Source organism: Salarias fasciatus, chromosome 4 (genome assembly GCF_902148845.1).
Source record: "Salarias fasciatus chromosome 4, fSalaFa1.1, whole genome shotgun sequence".
NCBI lineage: Eukaryota > Metazoa > Chordata > Actinopteri > Blenniiformes > Blenniidae > Salarias > Salarias fasciatus.
The window spans coordinates 1,677,175-1,693,804 of record NC_043748.1 but is presented as its reverse complement, the minus strand read 5'-3'; the positions used below and the strand labels follow the sequence as shown (position 1 = coordinate 1,693,804).

At 45.2% G+C, this 16,630-nt stretch overlaps 1 protein-coding gene across 2 annotated transcripts; it reads right to left on the bottom strand.

Annotated features, from left to right (window-relative positions):
* Window positions 1-809: 809 nt before the first annotated feature.
* Window positions 810-10,647, bottom strand: znf281a (zinc finger protein 281a). Of its 2 annotated transcripts, none has more exons than XM_030089841.1 (7): window positions 10,537-10,647; window positions 7,940-8,397; window positions 4,000-4,101; window positions 2,946-3,072; window positions 2,739-2,822; window positions 2,539-2,657; window positions 810-2,452 (listed from the first exon to the last, which is right to left on the bottom strand). In XM_030089841.1, the coding sequence occupies exons 2-7, from the start codon at window positions 8,348-8,350 to the stop codon at window positions 989-991; spliced, it is 2,307 nt and encodes a 768-aa protein (XP_029945701.1). In that variant the 5' UTR covers window positions 8,351-8,397; window positions 10,537-10,647; the 3' UTR covers window positions 810-988. The 2 variants fall into 2 exon arrangements, with proteins under 2 accessions (XP_029945701.1, XP_029945702.1); XM_030089842.1 differs by having other exon boundaries at window positions 2,946-3,069.
* Between the last annotated feature and the right edge of the window lie 5,983 nt (window positions 10,648-16,630).

Here is a 16,630-nt window from a genome sequence, read left to right as displayed (position 1 = left end):
CCGGTACGGAGGAGGAATTAAATTAAATTTAAAAAAAGAAAAAAAAAAAAACAACACAGCGGCTCAAAAGTGCTGATTGGATTCTTTTTAAAGGAATCGGAGGAAGAGGAGGAGGAGGAGGAAGGCTCTCTGCGGCCGTCCCAACAAATGAGCGTCCCTGAAGAAGCTCAAATTCCTCTTCCTCCTCCTCCTCTTCCTCCTCCACCGGCAGAGTGATTTAAACTGTTATCCTACACAATATATATTCTTATAAATATATATAGATATTTAGATATATATATGGCCCTTGTTGAAGCAAACATGAGTTTCACATTGACATGAAAAGTACCATAATCTCTATATAGCCAAGTAGAAAGTGTTCTCAGTGTTCAAGTGAGCTGGCAGCAGTCCGTTTCCGTCACACTCATTCAACAAGTAAGAAATAATTAAAAAAAAAAAAAAAAAAAAAAAAAAAAATTATTTGACGTCTCAAACGTTCACCTCGCTTCACCTCACAAGCTGCACCGTGTCCAATTCTATTCCTGAGTAATACTTTAAAACCTTGTAACAGACATAACGGTTATTTTCCTTTTAGTTTGCTTTTTTTTTTTTTAATTCTGGGCTATTCCCTGCCATCGCGCTTATTTTGTACTAAAAAAAAAAAAAAAAAAAAAAAACCCTCCCAACATGAGTAAAGTTGATTGCTTAAAACACTTCAGCTCATCAGAAGGGAAAAAGCCTTAAAAATGACTTTCAGCTCAATGAACCGTGAAGAAACAGTGAATTACATATTTAAGTTAAAAAAAAAAAATAAAAATAAAACAGTTGCATCTGCAGGAGAGCCTCGCGGCGAGAGGAGTGGGCACAAAGACAGAGCATCGGCATCGTCATCCAAATATAGATGTCACTTAATTAAAAAAATAACAACAATAATAATATTAATTATAATAAAATAGGAGCTACAAAAGATTCAAAGTGAGCGGCGGAGCGTTCCCCGCCGTCCAGGCTCTCATCTGTAGCTTTGGCTTGTTGGAGTTTTGGAGCCTGTGTTCACAGACTCGCTGACATCAGATAACAAACTAGTATACCCTGAGAATTCAGACACCGGCGTCCGTATCCTGTGGTCCAGCTCGCCGCCGGACTCGCCGCCGTACGGCAGGCCCCGGCCGTCCGACTTGAACTGCGAGCCGAAGGCCTGGGCAAAGTTTTCGATCTGGTAGGAGGGCTTGGAGGAGTCCAGGGGGGTCAGGTCCTGCACGGGGGCCAGCGTGTAGACCGCCGGCGGGCCGGGCTTGCAGGGCGGCGGCTCCTTCTGGCCGCTCAGGTCGCACGGGCTGATCTGGTAGGAGGAGGGCGGCGTGGAGGAGTGCTTCTCCAGCTGCTCGGCCAGCTCCTGCGACGGCGTGAGCTGCTGGTGTGCGGAGGCGTCCAGGCCGCTCAGGTGGAAGCCGTGCTGCGGCGAGGAGCCCGTCAGCATGGCGAAGTGGGACTTTGGCACGGAGGAGGGCAGCGAGGGCGAGGCGGCGGCGGCGGCCGGCTGGCCGAAGCCGCACTCCAGCGGGGAGGCGGAGTACGCGCCCTTGTCGGCGTACAGGGAGGCGCTGTAGGGGCCCGGGGCGGCGGGGAAGCCGGCGCCGTGGGTGGTGCGCTCCAGCGTCTGCAGCAGGAAGCGCGAGTACTCGTGCATCATGCCGGTCTTGTCGCCGGACGGGCTGGCGGCGCCGGCCGGCGCGGCGTGCAGCTCCACCTGCTGCTCGCTCAGGTCGAAGTGGCCGTCGGGCTTCTGGGCGTAGTGGTCCAGCAGGCTCTGCAGCACCTCGTCCGGGATCCCCGACCGGTCCAGGCTCAGGGGGGCGTCGCTGTCCAGCACGCCGGCGATGTCGCACCGGATGACGGACGGCTGCGCCGACAGGTGGACGCCCCCGTCGTACTCGCCGCCGCCCGCCGCCTGCAGGTAGCGCCGCTTCTTCACGAACTGCATGGCGTCGTCGTAGTTGCTGCCGCCGTGTCCCGGCTTGGCGCCGTGGCCCTGCATGAGCCCGAGGCCGTCCATGGCCCCGCCCTGCTCCGGCGCGCCCTGCTTGGCCGCCTTGTCCAGACTCTTGCGGTTGGCCTTCTTGAAGGCCATCTTGGGGGCGCGGCCGTGGTGGCCCTGCTGCATGCTGGGCCCCAGCTCGCCGGAGGACGACGCCACGTGGTTCCCCGCCGAGTAGCCGTGGACGCCGAAGCCTTCCGGCGCGCCCCTCGCCGCGCCGCCGTCCCCCTTCCTCCTCCTGCGCTCCCCCCCCTCGCCGGAGGCTTTGGAGCGGCCCCTCTTCCTCGCCGTGCCGCCGGCGGTTCCCTGAGTGACCCCATAGCTGCCGTGGCCCAGGTCTACGCAGCCCAGCTCCAGCAGCCCGGGCTCCAGCTCCTTCTTTATGGCTTCTCCACAGGTTCGCTTGTGCTTCAGCAGTCGGTCTGTTCTAGAAAAATACTGGAGCGCAGAGACGGGGCATGTTGGTTTTCCAGAATAAAGATTTCTTTCAGATCTGGAGGGGAAGGAGGAGGATTTCCACGAACCTGTTGGCAGGTCTCACACCTGTAGGGCTTCTCTCCGCTGTGCGTCCGCTTGTGCCTCTCCATGTGGTACTTCTGAATGAACCGCATGTTGCACTGGTCGCAGCTGAACGGCTTCTCTCCTGCAGCACAGACACAGGCGGTCAGTCCGGCCCCGCCCCCTCCTCAGAGGACGGCCGGGCTGCAGGCCTTCCGCCACTCACCGCTGTGGATCTTCTCGTGCCGCTGGAGGAGGTATTTCTGGATGAAGCTCATGTTGCACTGGCTGCACCTGAACGGTCTTTCACCTGGTGGTCAACAACGAGAGTCAAGTCAAGTCCGGATCGATCAATTCCTAAAAAGGAAAGGCCGCTCTCAAAAACCCAGGCTGCACTGCCGACAGCGGTTTGTTCTCTGAGCGCAGCGGCCACCTGTGTGAATGAGGACGTGTCTGCGGAGGTGATAGGAGCTCCTGAAGGAGGCGCTGCAGTGCTCGCAGATGTGGGGCTTGTTTCCCGGGGAGAGGCTGCCGCCGTCGGCATCCAGCATCATCGACTGCTGCAGGAAGAGAGAGAAAGAAACACGATTTATTACAGTCAAACATCTAATGGACCACAGATATTTTCAAAAAATATATGCATTTTACAAGGAAACTGTGTGGTTAGTACCAAAAATGTACTATGTAGAACGTTTTTAAGGATTAGCTGATTCACTAGGTCTTTAATAACATCCTGTGTGACGGCGTGCTGGAAGGCATCGCATGCAGAACATCAAATGATGTGAACGCAGCAAATACACGAAAAGCAAAAGAGAGTCAAAAACTCGGCAGGTCTAGAAACTCTGCAGCGTTTTATTGGATTTGTGAGTTATTTCCTGAAGGGTTTGTTCGTTTTAACCCATTCAGTCTGAACTGAAGGGGGAAAAAAAAGCTTCAGAAAGGCTAAATATGTTCACATTTTCTCCAAAATACCGGTACACACAAAACACACACTGTCTTGTTGTCTCCTTCAGGATTATAAATATTCAAAAAAAATAAATTGTAAAAATGAATGAGTCGCTGGATCAAATTACGTCCAATGCTGACCCTGGACTTTATGAGCCAAATGACAACAAAACGACAACAAAAGAGAAAAGCAGTGAAACTTTTATACATCTTTAACTGACGAAGGAACTGAAACTTGGATACATTTTAGATTTATTACAGACAAAAGAAATGTTTGATGTTTTGTAGCTAATTGTATCACATAAGAGAAATGATTGAAGCTTGAACATTACGAGCCTGTAAATATGTAACAAAAACAATGTCATCATCTTACTGTACTGTTCGGACGTGACCTTAACCTCACTCTCTGCTTCAAACGGGCTTTGCTGAGGTTGGTTTTAATAAACTGACATTTCAAAAGAGAAATCATTTTTTAGGATTATCACATGAATTCCCTCCCTCTCTCTGATCGGAACACAGATCTATCTCAGTAAGAGACAAACCTTTGCTTCGCTCCTCTTCTTTCTTGGTTTACCCTCCTGTCCGTCACCGTTTGACCTCCGACCTTTCCTCCCAGTGGGCTCCTTTCCTAACTGACTCGGCAGCTGTGGGGATGACAAAGGGGAGAGGCGGAGGGCCGTGAGAGCGGACCGCCGTCAGGAAATCACTTGATTGAAGGTTAAGGGCCTGAGCTAACAAAAAAACTGAACAAAAACCAAAAAAAAAAAAAAAAAAAACTAGCAAGCAAACAAGCTGCTATTTGTTGTGCGCTGCAAACAAACAAAACACGCCGACGGTTGGAGAGTCATTGTGCGGGACGTCGCTGGAGTGGGCGGAGTGACAAAGCGCAACATTTATGGCCCCTTAATGGATTGGAGGCCTGTAATTCACTGCCGGTCCAAAGAAACGCACGAACCAAACCGCGCGGCGCATATCTTCAAGCCAACATCCACAGCGATTACTCTTCCGCGCGGCATTCAAGAGGAGGGTATTAATTCAGGAAAAACGGGCTCCTAATTCCCTCTTTCTTCTCTCTGTTTGCCGTCCCAGCCTGCAGCTTCGCTCTCGGTTTGCCCCTCGCTGCCATATGGAGGCGGACGGGGCAAGTGTGGCTGCACCTGCTGCAAGCTTTGGGGTGAAAAACAGCCGGTGTGGTCAGTTTTTATGAGAGCAGTTTAAAAAAAAACCAACACTGCAATCAGTAGGAAAAGCTGAGAAATGAAACTTGGCACTAAAAAAAAAAAAACCCCAGCTTTAATTCATAAATTAAGAGAGAAATCCATGCAAATGTATTCCAATCAGCAATCAGATTATGTTTCTGAGAAAAGGCGAGATAATAATCAGATTAACCTGCGAAGCGTGCGATCGCTGGTGGATTTTCTCTCATTTACATAAACATGTTGTCGAGGTGAAAACGGCTGAATGAAGCAAATAAGAGCGAGACGAAAAGCAGCATTTCAAAGTTGCGATTTTAAAAGAGTCCAGATGTGTTTAATAGAAACGTTGTCTGCAAATTTCTTTTTGTTTCTTACCGCCGCGGCGCTTCGCCTCCGCGGGACAATAATTGATTCTGTTTTTGCAGCGCGCAGGCCTGATGACCCCAGATGACTGGCCATTGTTCAGGGGAGTGTGGATGTGTATATTTCTATTTGAATGAGCACAAAAGACGTCTGAAATGAAGTGCGAGGCCAAACAAGACAGCTGTGTCCTCGCCAAGACGCTCGCATTCACTCTGAGCCTGCGTGACACCACCCCTGCTTTGCATCTCAGTAGATTTATGCCTCCATAACTACTTTCACACAAACTCCTCGCCCCCCTCCACCCTCCCCGGCTGAACCTCACAGAGGGACTGTTTGGGGACAGAGGATCTGAAATGCATCAGAGTTGAGCTGATCGATATTTGAAACAATGATAGAAAAAACTTGTCAAATAAGAAAAAATAAATAAAATAAAATCACACTGACATTAAATGCATCTGAATCGCAGATGAAGCATGAAGCAGAAAAAAATTAAACCTGACAGCAAACTGTGAGTTTCATCTATTGAAGCAGTGTCAAACACGAGGTCCACGGACCAAAAATCGGCCTGCAAGAAGATCCAATCCGGCCCACCAAATCACTGAGGAAAATATAAACATTTCAAATAAAACTGATTTTTTTTTTTTTTTTCAAATAAATTTCTTAAGTGCGGCAGACACAACACAACACTGAGACCTGAAATGAGCGAACGCTGATGCTGCAATGAAAGCTAGCAGCTAGCATTAGCCTGAGCCATGCTGTCAGGAGTTTGGAAAAACACGCAGAATGCAACAGCTTCACAGGCTTCTTTGTTTACACATTTTGCTGTAGTCTGCACCTGAAGGCGTCACTAAAAGGGGAGATTGTCGTCATTCTCCAACAGAGACATTTTCATCAAGCATCCATGTATAAATTTAAAGGTTATTACGGCTCGACTTCACCGGTCCAGCCCGCTCTAGATGATTCTGCGGTGTGTGTGGGCCCTGAACTAAAACGTGTTTGACAGCCATACCATGGATAATTAAAAAAGCATTCCTTCTTTTCATCGTCTAAGGTGGCGTTTAAAAAGAAATGAAACTGGTGGGACTCTTCAAACCTGAGATGGTGAGAAAAACAACTTAAAAACTCGGTAAAATAAACTCTTTTCTCAAAAAATACTTTTTTTCTCTACTGGTTGTTTACTTGTTTCCTCATTTTGTATTTTAAAGCTTAGCGCTGCTCAAATGTGAGAATGATTCTCTGATTTTGAAAACACTGATGAGGTGATTGTTTTACGAAAACACTTTCCAGAGCGCAGCGTATCAGGAACACGATGCTCTCCGTCTCCACAGAAACAGTTTTCTGAAACGTGTAGCACTGGAAAAGCTCGCTACAGTCAGAGTAAATAGTTTTTCTGCACAGTTTAAACTTTAAGAGCACTTTGCTAATAATGATGAGACACTTTTCCTTCACACAGCGGATATATATAAAAAGAGTTTAACATCCTTGATGTCAACATTCAAGCTTCTTTATTTTTTTAGTTAAGGAGTTATATAAAGAACCATTTCATCTTGAGTGAGCCGTAAATGTGTGCCATAATAAAGGTGACATTTAAATTTTAAAGCTTTTGTTGTTTCTGTGGCACAGTCTACCTGATTTAAATGTCAATAATTTTCACAAAAAACAATTACTACTGAAGATGACTACAATCGCAACATGAAATCTTCTGAGGCGATATACAGCAAGATGTTTATCAAAACACATTATGCATGTTTTTACAAACTCGCCCTGACAGCATGGCTTTGAGGCTAACGCTAGCTTCAGCCTAATGAGACAGCTAGCTTTAAAGGTGCATTAAGGAGTTTTTCAACTTTAAAAATACTTATTTTCCACCATAAATATGTTACACATTTTTAATGATGTGTACAATGTGCCCTGATATTCATTGTAAGCACCTCTAACAGCACTAAACTGTCACTTGAAAGTTGCAGTGCCGGTCCGGCACCAGAATTTTTTTGGGGAGAATTTGAAAGGAATGACGTAATGCACGCTCCGGCTGGCCTGATTTAGTTCGGTTTCGTTTTGTCCGCCATTACTCCGCCAGATGCTTAGTGAGCAACAACTGAGCAGGATCTTCCAGAAAGTAAGAACAGACTGGCTTCTAGCACTGCCACAGCTCCAGCACAGACTCCACCAGGTAAAAGAAACTTAAATCTTACTCAAGCGCTACTAAAAAAGCGAGGAAGGAGTTCCACTCTTCCGTGCACTCAAGCCACAGGCACAAGTTTTTCACTAAGATGCATTACGCCCAAGGCCTGCAGGGGCCGCTGTTTGGCATAAAACGTGCAAACTCCTTAATGCACCTTTAACGGCAGCATCACCGGTGTTTTGTTTTGCTCCTCTTAAGAAATGTGTTCAAAAATTAATTACTACTCTAAAATGTTTACATCTTCCTCTGTGATTTGGCCAGTGGAATTGGAGTTTCTTGCGGGCCGGTTTCGGTCCAGTGGCCTTATGTTTGATACCTCACAGTTCCGTTCCATTCTCTGAATGCGTTGCAAAAAACACCAATGACTGACCTGTCATTCAAACTACAGCATCATCACTGTTTTAGCGTGATTTTCAAAGCGTTGCCGTCTGAACGTGAAACTTCTGGAAATGGAAAAACTACGTTTCCTGAGTGTTTCTGTCCTGTAAACAGGGCCTGGGTTATTCAACAAAGCTGCTTCAGTAAATATCTAATGTTACTGTTAAATTAAATGAACAAGACCACAGAAGCATGATAAAAACTGTGGAGGCGCATCACTATTAATTCTATAATCTATGATGTTAAAAAACTCTCTCGGCACCGTCCTGAAGGGGAATATGACTAATTATCCACATGCAGGTGGCAGCTGAGGCGCTCATTCATCACAGCGCTGGTTAACGGCCCCTCGGCGGTACTCACGCTGCCCATGTTGAGGTCGTGCACCAGCAGGTTCTGGCTGTTACCCACGGTCACCTCCAGCAGCTCGGCGCCCTTCCCGAGACCCCCGCCGTACAGCGGCATGCGATAGTCGTGCTCCGACAGCTTCTCCTGCTTGATGCCCGCCGTGTGAATGTAGTCTCCCACCGGCGCGCAGCCCAGGCCGCCCCCGCCGCCGTGAGCGCCCATGCTGCAGTCGGGCGAGTCGCGCTCCTTCTTCAGGACCATCTCCTGCGGCGGGAGGTCCTGCATGACGGAGTGGGCGGCCAGCCGGGTGAAGCTGGTCACCGGCGGCAGGTGGCTGAACATGATCATGCCCGAGCCGAAGTTGGCGTCCACGCCGCCGTTGGAGCGCAGGAATTCATTCCCGAGTTTGTCTTGGATGAGGCTCATGGTGAAGGGTGGGGTGGGGGAGCTACGGCGTGGCAATCAGTGTCATCCTGCAGGGAAGAGACGGGAAAGCGGATGAGTCAAACCGTAATAATGCAGCACAACAACAACAACACGACCTAAACAAGCACGATTACTGACAATCCATCTGTGAGGACAGACGCGAATAACAGTCCACAGACACCGGCGACGGAGCCAGTTAAGCTGGGTCTTCAGGAATCAGTGTCACGGCCTCTGATCTCACGACCAGGCGCTTAGCGGGATTAAACCGGCGGTTTGTGGGTCAACAAAAGGCTACAGTCTGGAACAATGACGAGCAGAAAGGCGCTGCGCGTACAGCGCGCTAAAGGCTCCCTGCTTGATTACGGCGTGTGTGTGTTTTGGTATGTCGCAGAGCAGGGAGGTCACGGCAACTGCCGCTCCGCACAGACACAACACCAGAGGAGGAATGACAGGATTGGAGCTGTGCGTTAATCTCTTTGATGGGCCTGTCTGGCCCGGTCATCCTATTTGCATGAGCTTATCTGCCAATGAGAGTGCACATAGGCTGCGTTAGAAAGACCGCTGATGTAATTACGGCATGAGCGGCATAAACAAACCCGGTCCTGGAATGGCTGGGAATTACTTCCTCAGACACAAGGTCCCTGAGGAATAATGGAAAGACAAACTCAAAGTCTCCATAAGTGAAGGCTCCAGGTTAGACACGTCCCACTAATGAAGCCTTGACTCTATCCTCTGATTCATCTGATTAGGTTTTACTGTAAGTGTATGACTCAGGATTTAACCGAAAATCAGGATCACTCGCCCCATGCGGTCACGATGAGGTCGAACTGCGTCTGGAAAGGCAGTTTCATCAGAAAAGTATGAATGAATGAACGCAGAAACCTACATGTTTTCATTATCTCAAAGGAGGGCTGCCGATAAATGATGTTCTTACTCCTTTTTTTTAAATCTTGAATGTGTTAGGATCTCTAAAGCTGCCACCAGTCCACTGCAGAGCCTACACACAGACACACACACACGCTGGGTAGTAATCTAAGAAAGTCACACACACTCATGGCTATAGTTATCAATCAACACACCATAGGCTGAAAAAAAACAAATATGCTCAGGGAGGACATGTAAACTCTTAAGCTTAAAAGGCTAAACAGAGGGAAATTATCCTAATTCGTGGTTGCATCCTGGAATGTTCACATGTGCAGCACTGAAAACTGGAGATTCATTCAAACTGTCTGCTTGAAGGCGTCCAGAGAAACCTGCTCTGCAGCTGAACCGGCTGCATGATTGACGTGAATCGGTCATAAATCGCGATGATCCGCTGTGCTGATCATTGTTGCCTCTTGTATTAATAATGAGTGCCCTGAGGCTGCAGCCTCCGAGCAGCAGTAATCACCACACACATCAAACTCTGGGAGGAAAAAAACACACACACACAACACAAGTTCCACCTAAACCTGAAGCGTGCGTGTGTGTTTTTACCAGAAACTGCCACCACGCTGGTTGGAGATTAGCCACGGAGCTAACCATCTGGCTGAGCCCTGCTCCGCTCTCCTCTCCGGGCCCTTCGTCTTCTTCTTTTGTGATGCGGGATCAGCCAATAATTAATAATGGCCACGCAATAACAGCGGCGGCGGCGGCGGCGGTTCTGCCTCTCCAGCACCCAAAAACAACCAACCCGCACACCAAGTGCCTCTTTCCTACTAGTCTGAGTCCCTCATGAAGCGACTGGACACACTTACTTCACTGCATCACATGAGGAAAAAGTTGATATTAAACATTCTGAATGAAGAGTCACACATCGCCACACAGACGCTTCACGACAAAAAGAAGAAAAAAAAACCCTCCTGGCTGAGGGGTATTTAACCGAGAAGCGAAGCGGGATGAAGTTAGAATTCTTCCGCTTCATTTAAAACTCCGGGAGTTGCTGGTTTAATTTCTGGCGGACAGTAAAGTGATGGAGACTCGGACGTGACCCAAAGCAGAACGGCCCGCAGGAACTCCGGGGAACAATGATGCTGCTAGCCGCGGCGGCTAGCCTAGCAGCTAGCGGGAGCGCGGCGCCGCGCGGCGCTCGCGCTTTGTTGTCTGACTGTCCCGTGAGGAGTTCAAACTCCCGGTACCGAGCGACCCGCCGCCGCCCCCCCTCCGCGCCCTCCCCTCCCGGACCCGGCCCGGGACGACCGTCTTACCGGGGCGGGACCATGACCCGCGGCTTCGCCTGGCGTGCTTCACCCTCCGCGGAGCGTTTCAGACATCTAGAGCCGAAACATCGTTCTCCCGCAGCGGCTGCGTTCTTCCATCTTGCCTCGGCGCAGAGCATTCTGGGTCCCGCAGGCGGACGCGTCCTGCACGGCGGGACTCGAACAGGGGGACGGCGGGCCGTGCAGTCACACTGCACGAGAGAGAGAGAGAGAGAGAGAGAGAGAGAGAGAGAGAGAGAGAGAGAGAGAGAGAGAGAGAGAGAGAGAGAGATTGGGACCCAGAAAATTCACACAAAATTTACAAAACATCAGAAAACAACATATTTTCATGCGACCTATTTATGCATATTTTAAAATATTGAAAATGAGATTTGACTGATGAGTCAAGATTAGAAGTTAAAAGATGATTGGGAGTTTTTCAGTTTGAATCAAAATCTTTAATATTAGCTTTAATATAGCTATTCACCCATCATATAGGAAAATGATAAATTTTACATTTACAAAGCAAGGTAATTGAAATGTAGCAGTGGCATAAACAGAAGAATCAATAAAATAAACAAAAAAACCGAAGTAAAGGCAATAAATAAATCAAATGTATTAAGTGAGTGTGTCAGCAGTCCTCAGGCATTCAGGAAGTTTATTTTGCAGGTGAGGAGAAGAGTGCAAAAAAGAATATGGAAAAGGTCAATATAAGCTTTAAAGCATGTGTGAAAGTGACTCCAATTTGCAAAACAAGGGGGGAAAAAAGTCCAAGAATGACACTTGAGATGTTTGAAGGGAAATATTTTTTTTTCAGAGTTAATTAAATTTATTGCCAAAAGAATGTGGAAATAGAAATATAAAACCTACTGTGTTCAAGAATGGCTTGATATACTCAACATGGAAGTTGTAAAACAAATACTACCCATGATAATCTGACAAAAAAAAATGATGAAATCAGATCTTAAGTTAATTATTTAGAAGCTTTTAACCGCACAATGAAATCACATAGAAAATCTTAGAAAATAAACTTACACATAAAGTAAATTGGACTCAGTTAAAACATTTTAAAAATGACATACGAATGCAAAACTGCAGTAAAAGATCTGTTTCTTCATTCTTAGTTCTGTCATCAAGACCTACAAATAAAAAAAAATGTTTTTTTTTTATTTTTTTCTGGCCAGATACACAACAACACTAAAGATTCATGTTCTTCATATTCAAAGCAATTTCTCAGTCATGCTATCCTGCTTTGGAGGAACACGTTCTGGTTCCACAAACATTTTCCAGGTTAGACGATACAGACGAACTTTACCTCTGAGTTTATCATCATTATTACCTCTGTACTTCCTTCCTACACTCTGTTTACAGCGCTTCCTGATCTTTGTCTCTAAAACTGCAGAGTTGAGCTAAAATTATCTCTGGAGCCAAACAGGATTTCAGAAAATGAGGGGTTTTCTCAATTGTTTAAATTAAATCAACTTTTTTTTTTAGCTCACTCGTTGATATATTTGGAAATGGAAAACTTCCACATTTAAAGCCTACATTTTTTCTTTCTTTTTTTTTTTAGAAAACACAGCAAAATGTTGTATGTATGTTGTAAATATCTGAAGAAAGTGTGAAGATGACTTGTAGTTGATTAAAAAAAGTCTGTTAAAAGTCTCAAATTGTCATTGGATATCATCCAAAAAAGATTTTACAGTCTAACTTAATCAGACACTTTCCCTATTAAATCCAATTTAAATACTATGAATATGAAATATGCAAATTTTCATTTTTGAAAAGCACTTTTTGTAGTTTTTCCTATTACGTTGTAAATACTGGAGTTGTCTTTTTTTTTGCAGTTTATTTTTATGAGATTCTGGATACAACCACTAAGAACGTTTGATATATAACATACAATATTACATGATTATCATTAGCATTTCAATAATCTTAGTTTTGATCTCTTTGCACCATGCAGCCACTGTCATGAATAACTTCATTTCAGATGAATGACTTTTATTAGCTTGCCATATTCTGTTATATCTTATCACGTCGCATCATATCTCATCATATCTCTTCTTACTGTGTCTTATCAACTTGTAATCATATGTTATCTCCCCCATAAAGAATTAATCTATACAAACTGGAGGGGTGTTTTTTTTAAACTATGTTCTGGCTTTAAACAGCTAATTTAGTTTTTCTTCTTAAATAATTCTATTTCTACCATCTTAGGAACCTTTTTTTTCATTTCTGAAGTCTCAGTTGAAATTAGAAAGCCTCAGGTTGAACAAAGTGAACAAAGCCGAGGAAAATTCAAAGATCTGAGGCTGATTGTTCTCTGGATAGCAGAGCGAGTCTCAGAGAAGCCTTTTAGAAGCAGGACTCTCAGATCTGCTCCGTGAATGGCTGTGTATACATCTGAAAGCCAATCGGAGTCAGCCACACACACACACACACACACACACACACACACACACACTTCTAATTGGCTTCACTAATGAACCAATTAATTCAGAAAACAGAAGCATAATTGAATCGAGGGCTGTGGGGTAATGCAAAAAGAAGAAGAAAAGGTCAGCGAATGCATTTTTCATGTCCCTGCTCCCTTCATACGTCGGCGATGACGAGCCTCACGACTGACAGTAATATGTTCCTCTTTTCTCGGAGGGTTTAAATATGCATGACGGACCCAGCCTTTCTGAAAATCGCTAATTCCAATTTGAGGATATGGATTAACATCATACCCTGTAATTAAATTAATTACTAATTAACTAATCCAGTGACTGGATCATGTCAATTAGTAGGAGGCTCAATCATGAAGGTGGAAGCTAATTAAGTCTGAGCTGACTTCATTAAAAATGAGGAAGATCTCAACTTTGCAGGCTGGAAATGTCATTAATCACAAAAGGAAACAGTTTTTTTTTTTTTTTTTTTTGGCTTATATTTATATTTAAGTAACAAAATCGACCAATTTCTCGAATGTGACCAATAAATTGAACGACTTTTCTCCTTCAAAGTAACTAAAACTTCTGGATCTCAATTTAGTTACAACAAACTTTACCTGAATAAACTGTAAATAAGATGTGAAATTAATTCAAAGCTGCAAATAACAGAGACTTGATCTGCTTTGTCAATACAATATTTTCTTAGGATTTGCTGCACACCTGTTTTATACGAGTTAAAACAACACTAATGCAAAATAAACAGAAAATATACACTTGTTCATGGAGCAAACGAAAAGTTCTATCATATGAACATCACTGTCATGTTTACTCTCATGTGGTGTCGATTATTTCTAAATATTCTACTAGGATTTACTGCAGCAATTACTAAATCTGTTTCAGAGCATCACTGAGGATTCATGGCCACTTTTTTTCTTCTTAAATTTCCTAGTTGAGCCTTACAGGACTTGAAATGAGTTAGCAGCTGGATATCAGAATATGCAGACAGCGTCAGAGTGAGTTCCAGGGAAACATCTTCTGAGTGAAAGAAGAGAGAGAACCTGCTGTGACTGCGGATTCTGTCATTTTGCCATTTGAATGTCATGCTTTGACTCCTTCGAGGTCGCCCTGAGCTGACGGCTCGACTTTCCACCGGCCGAGTGTCTGGGACGCCGAGGTCAGAGACAGCGGGGCTCCTCGGCCCAGAGAGGACACGGCGAGGGCGTCCGCGGCCTGCATGCAGACCGCCGCCGTGACGGCGGGTCAAACCGTCCCAACATCCCCACCGGGTGCAGTTTTGGTGTATCATGTGACACAGACGGTTATAAATCCTAACAGCTCATTAATAATTCACTGGGTGCTGTCTTTGTTCCCTCCCCCCTCTGTGGCCATCACACACAGTATTTATAGAGGACTGGGTGAAAATGTGGACGGCCATCGTTTTCTAAAAACCTAACCTACAAACCTTTGTACGCCATTGTGTTCAGGATTCAGGTAAAGGACCTGACAAAGTCAGGAAAACACAAATCACAGCAGAATCCAGATGTGAATGTCAGAATTGTTCCTACATATCTGATGATGAAGGCCAAGCAAACGGCGCCCGCTGGAAAGGTGAGGTTTGCTGATTTCCTTGTTCCTGAGAGAAACCCTGACGCCTCGGCGTAACAGATGGCCGTCCGGGCCGTCTGCACTCTAATCCTCAGTCGTCAGGAAGGATCACAGCCACATGTGACTCCACTCCGTTGACGGTTATTAGAAAACCGAGCAGAGGGAGACGTATCAATAGCTGGTGTTTTGCCTGCTACTCCGTCATTTGCGTCTAAGAGTTGCTAAACACTTCATTATGCCTAATATCATAGCACAGAATTTACCAAAATAAACAAATAAGACATAAAATTTCAATTACTATGCTGTTGTGGTGTAGTTCTCATAATAAAGACACGTTTCTGCTTCTGTGACCCATAAAAAAACCTTCTTCTGCTGCGTTTGTGTATCTGCAATGCAAATTTCTCTTGGCCTTTCAAACATCAGATAATTACAGTGCAAATACCACACGGCGGTGTGTTGTCACTTGAAATATCAGTTCTGTCTCCCTCAAAGACAGAAGGCTTAAATAACCCGCCGGGCTGTGCAGTGACTGCATGAATTGTCCTTTATTACACGAAATGTTTTCAGGATGACCTGGAAATGACCCCGGGAACTGGAAGACTCTCACCCTGCGCCTCGTCTCACACGCCTCACCTTCAAGACTGACCTGAGGAAAGATCACTGATGAGGCTGCTCCACTGTTAGGATCTTTAGATTTTCTGCTGGAACTCTTAAAACTATTAGAATTTCAACCAAAGGGTATTTTTGAAGGCGATGTAAAATGTGTCTATGTGCGATAATTGGTCTCAAACTCTCATTTCCATGAGCCACATCTGGATTTCAAACACAAAATAAAATATTTGCAAATAGCAGCAGAAGAGGAAGAAAAACGGATGATGTAATGGACTGATTTAAGATATTTCACATTGAATCAAAGAGCGTAAGAAGAAACACTTGTGATGAGGGGCAATGCTGCAAGGGTGTCTTTGTACCTGAGCAAAAAATTAATTATTCATCAGTTTAACAATAATAGCCCCTCCATGCAGAGAGGGCCTCGTGTGGGAAGATTAAAATGAAAGGGATCCAAGGGCGACCCGTCACCCTTTTAACGGCCGTCCTTGGAGAGGACTGCATGGTCCAGGAAATCCTCCAGTGGAGTGGCCGGGCAGCGTGGAAATCAATAGAAGAGCTCTGGGGGTGGAGAGAGCGGAAGCGCCCATCTGAAGTCAAGTTTGGAGAGGAGAAGCTAAACAGAGAGAAGGGCCGAGGAGGGCAAGTGATAAAAACTGTTTCGGCTGAAGAAAAAAGAAATCAAAGAGTAGGAATAAAACGTGATAGATTTCTGCTTCTGTGGTTTTGTTGTTGCAAACAGTCAGCTCTATTGTTCATTCCACAAATGCATCTTATAAAGTCTGGCATTTCATGTCATTTTCTTTCTTTTTTACAAGAAAAACTAATAGTAAAAACTTAAAAATGAAGCAAATTGAATGCAGATTTTTATTTAGGTTGTAGGACTCGATCCACCAATTTCACCTTTTTTTATTTTGCAGGATTAAAGTGTGAGCTGATACACTCGTTTGAACACAGTTTTGTTGATCACCCATAAGCTGGATGGAAACTGAAGCGACAGAAAACCCATGTGAGCACTGGGGAGAACATGCAAACTCCATACAGAAAATCCCCGGAGTCCTGCCTCCACCTGGGGATGTGATGGGTGTGAAAACTTGATACACCAAATTACATATTAAACACATGAAACATCTCATTTCTAATTAGTTCTTGTTGCTGTTACAGTGTATGTGGCATCATTGGTTTGTTCAAAAATTGCTGTATAAAAAAAAAAAAAAAAGACTTATTGATAGTTCTGTATCAGTAAGTCTACCCTACCCAATGTGGTGGGATTTTATAGTGACAGTTACCTCAGTTTTATCACCTTCAGCAGTCTGGAACAGGACTTTAAAAGTCCAGAAGGCCACCTGCTGCATTACCACTAGAACAGGGGTTTACAACCTGCAGCTCTGCAGCCAAATGCTGCTCTTCAGTTCTCCTGTATCTTAGTACTTCTTAAAATTATATGCCAAACAATTTCC

What these genes read in the sequence shown, in the direction of transcription:
- znf281a (XM_030089841.1), bottom strand. Translation starts at nt 8,350, where the DNA reads ATGAGCCTCATCCAAGACAAACTCGGGAATGAATTCCTGCGCTCCAAC. An exon ending in ACGACCTCAACATGGGCAGC is followed by an intron (nt 4,102 to 7,939) that starts GTGAGTACCGCC and finishes TCATCCCCACAG; the next exon opens with CTGCCGAGTCAGTTAGGAAA. An exon ending in ACACGTCCTCATTCACACAG is followed by an intron (nt 2,823 to 2,945) that starts GTGGCCGCTGCG and finishes GTTGACCACCAG; the next exon opens with GTGAAAGACCGTTCAGGTGC.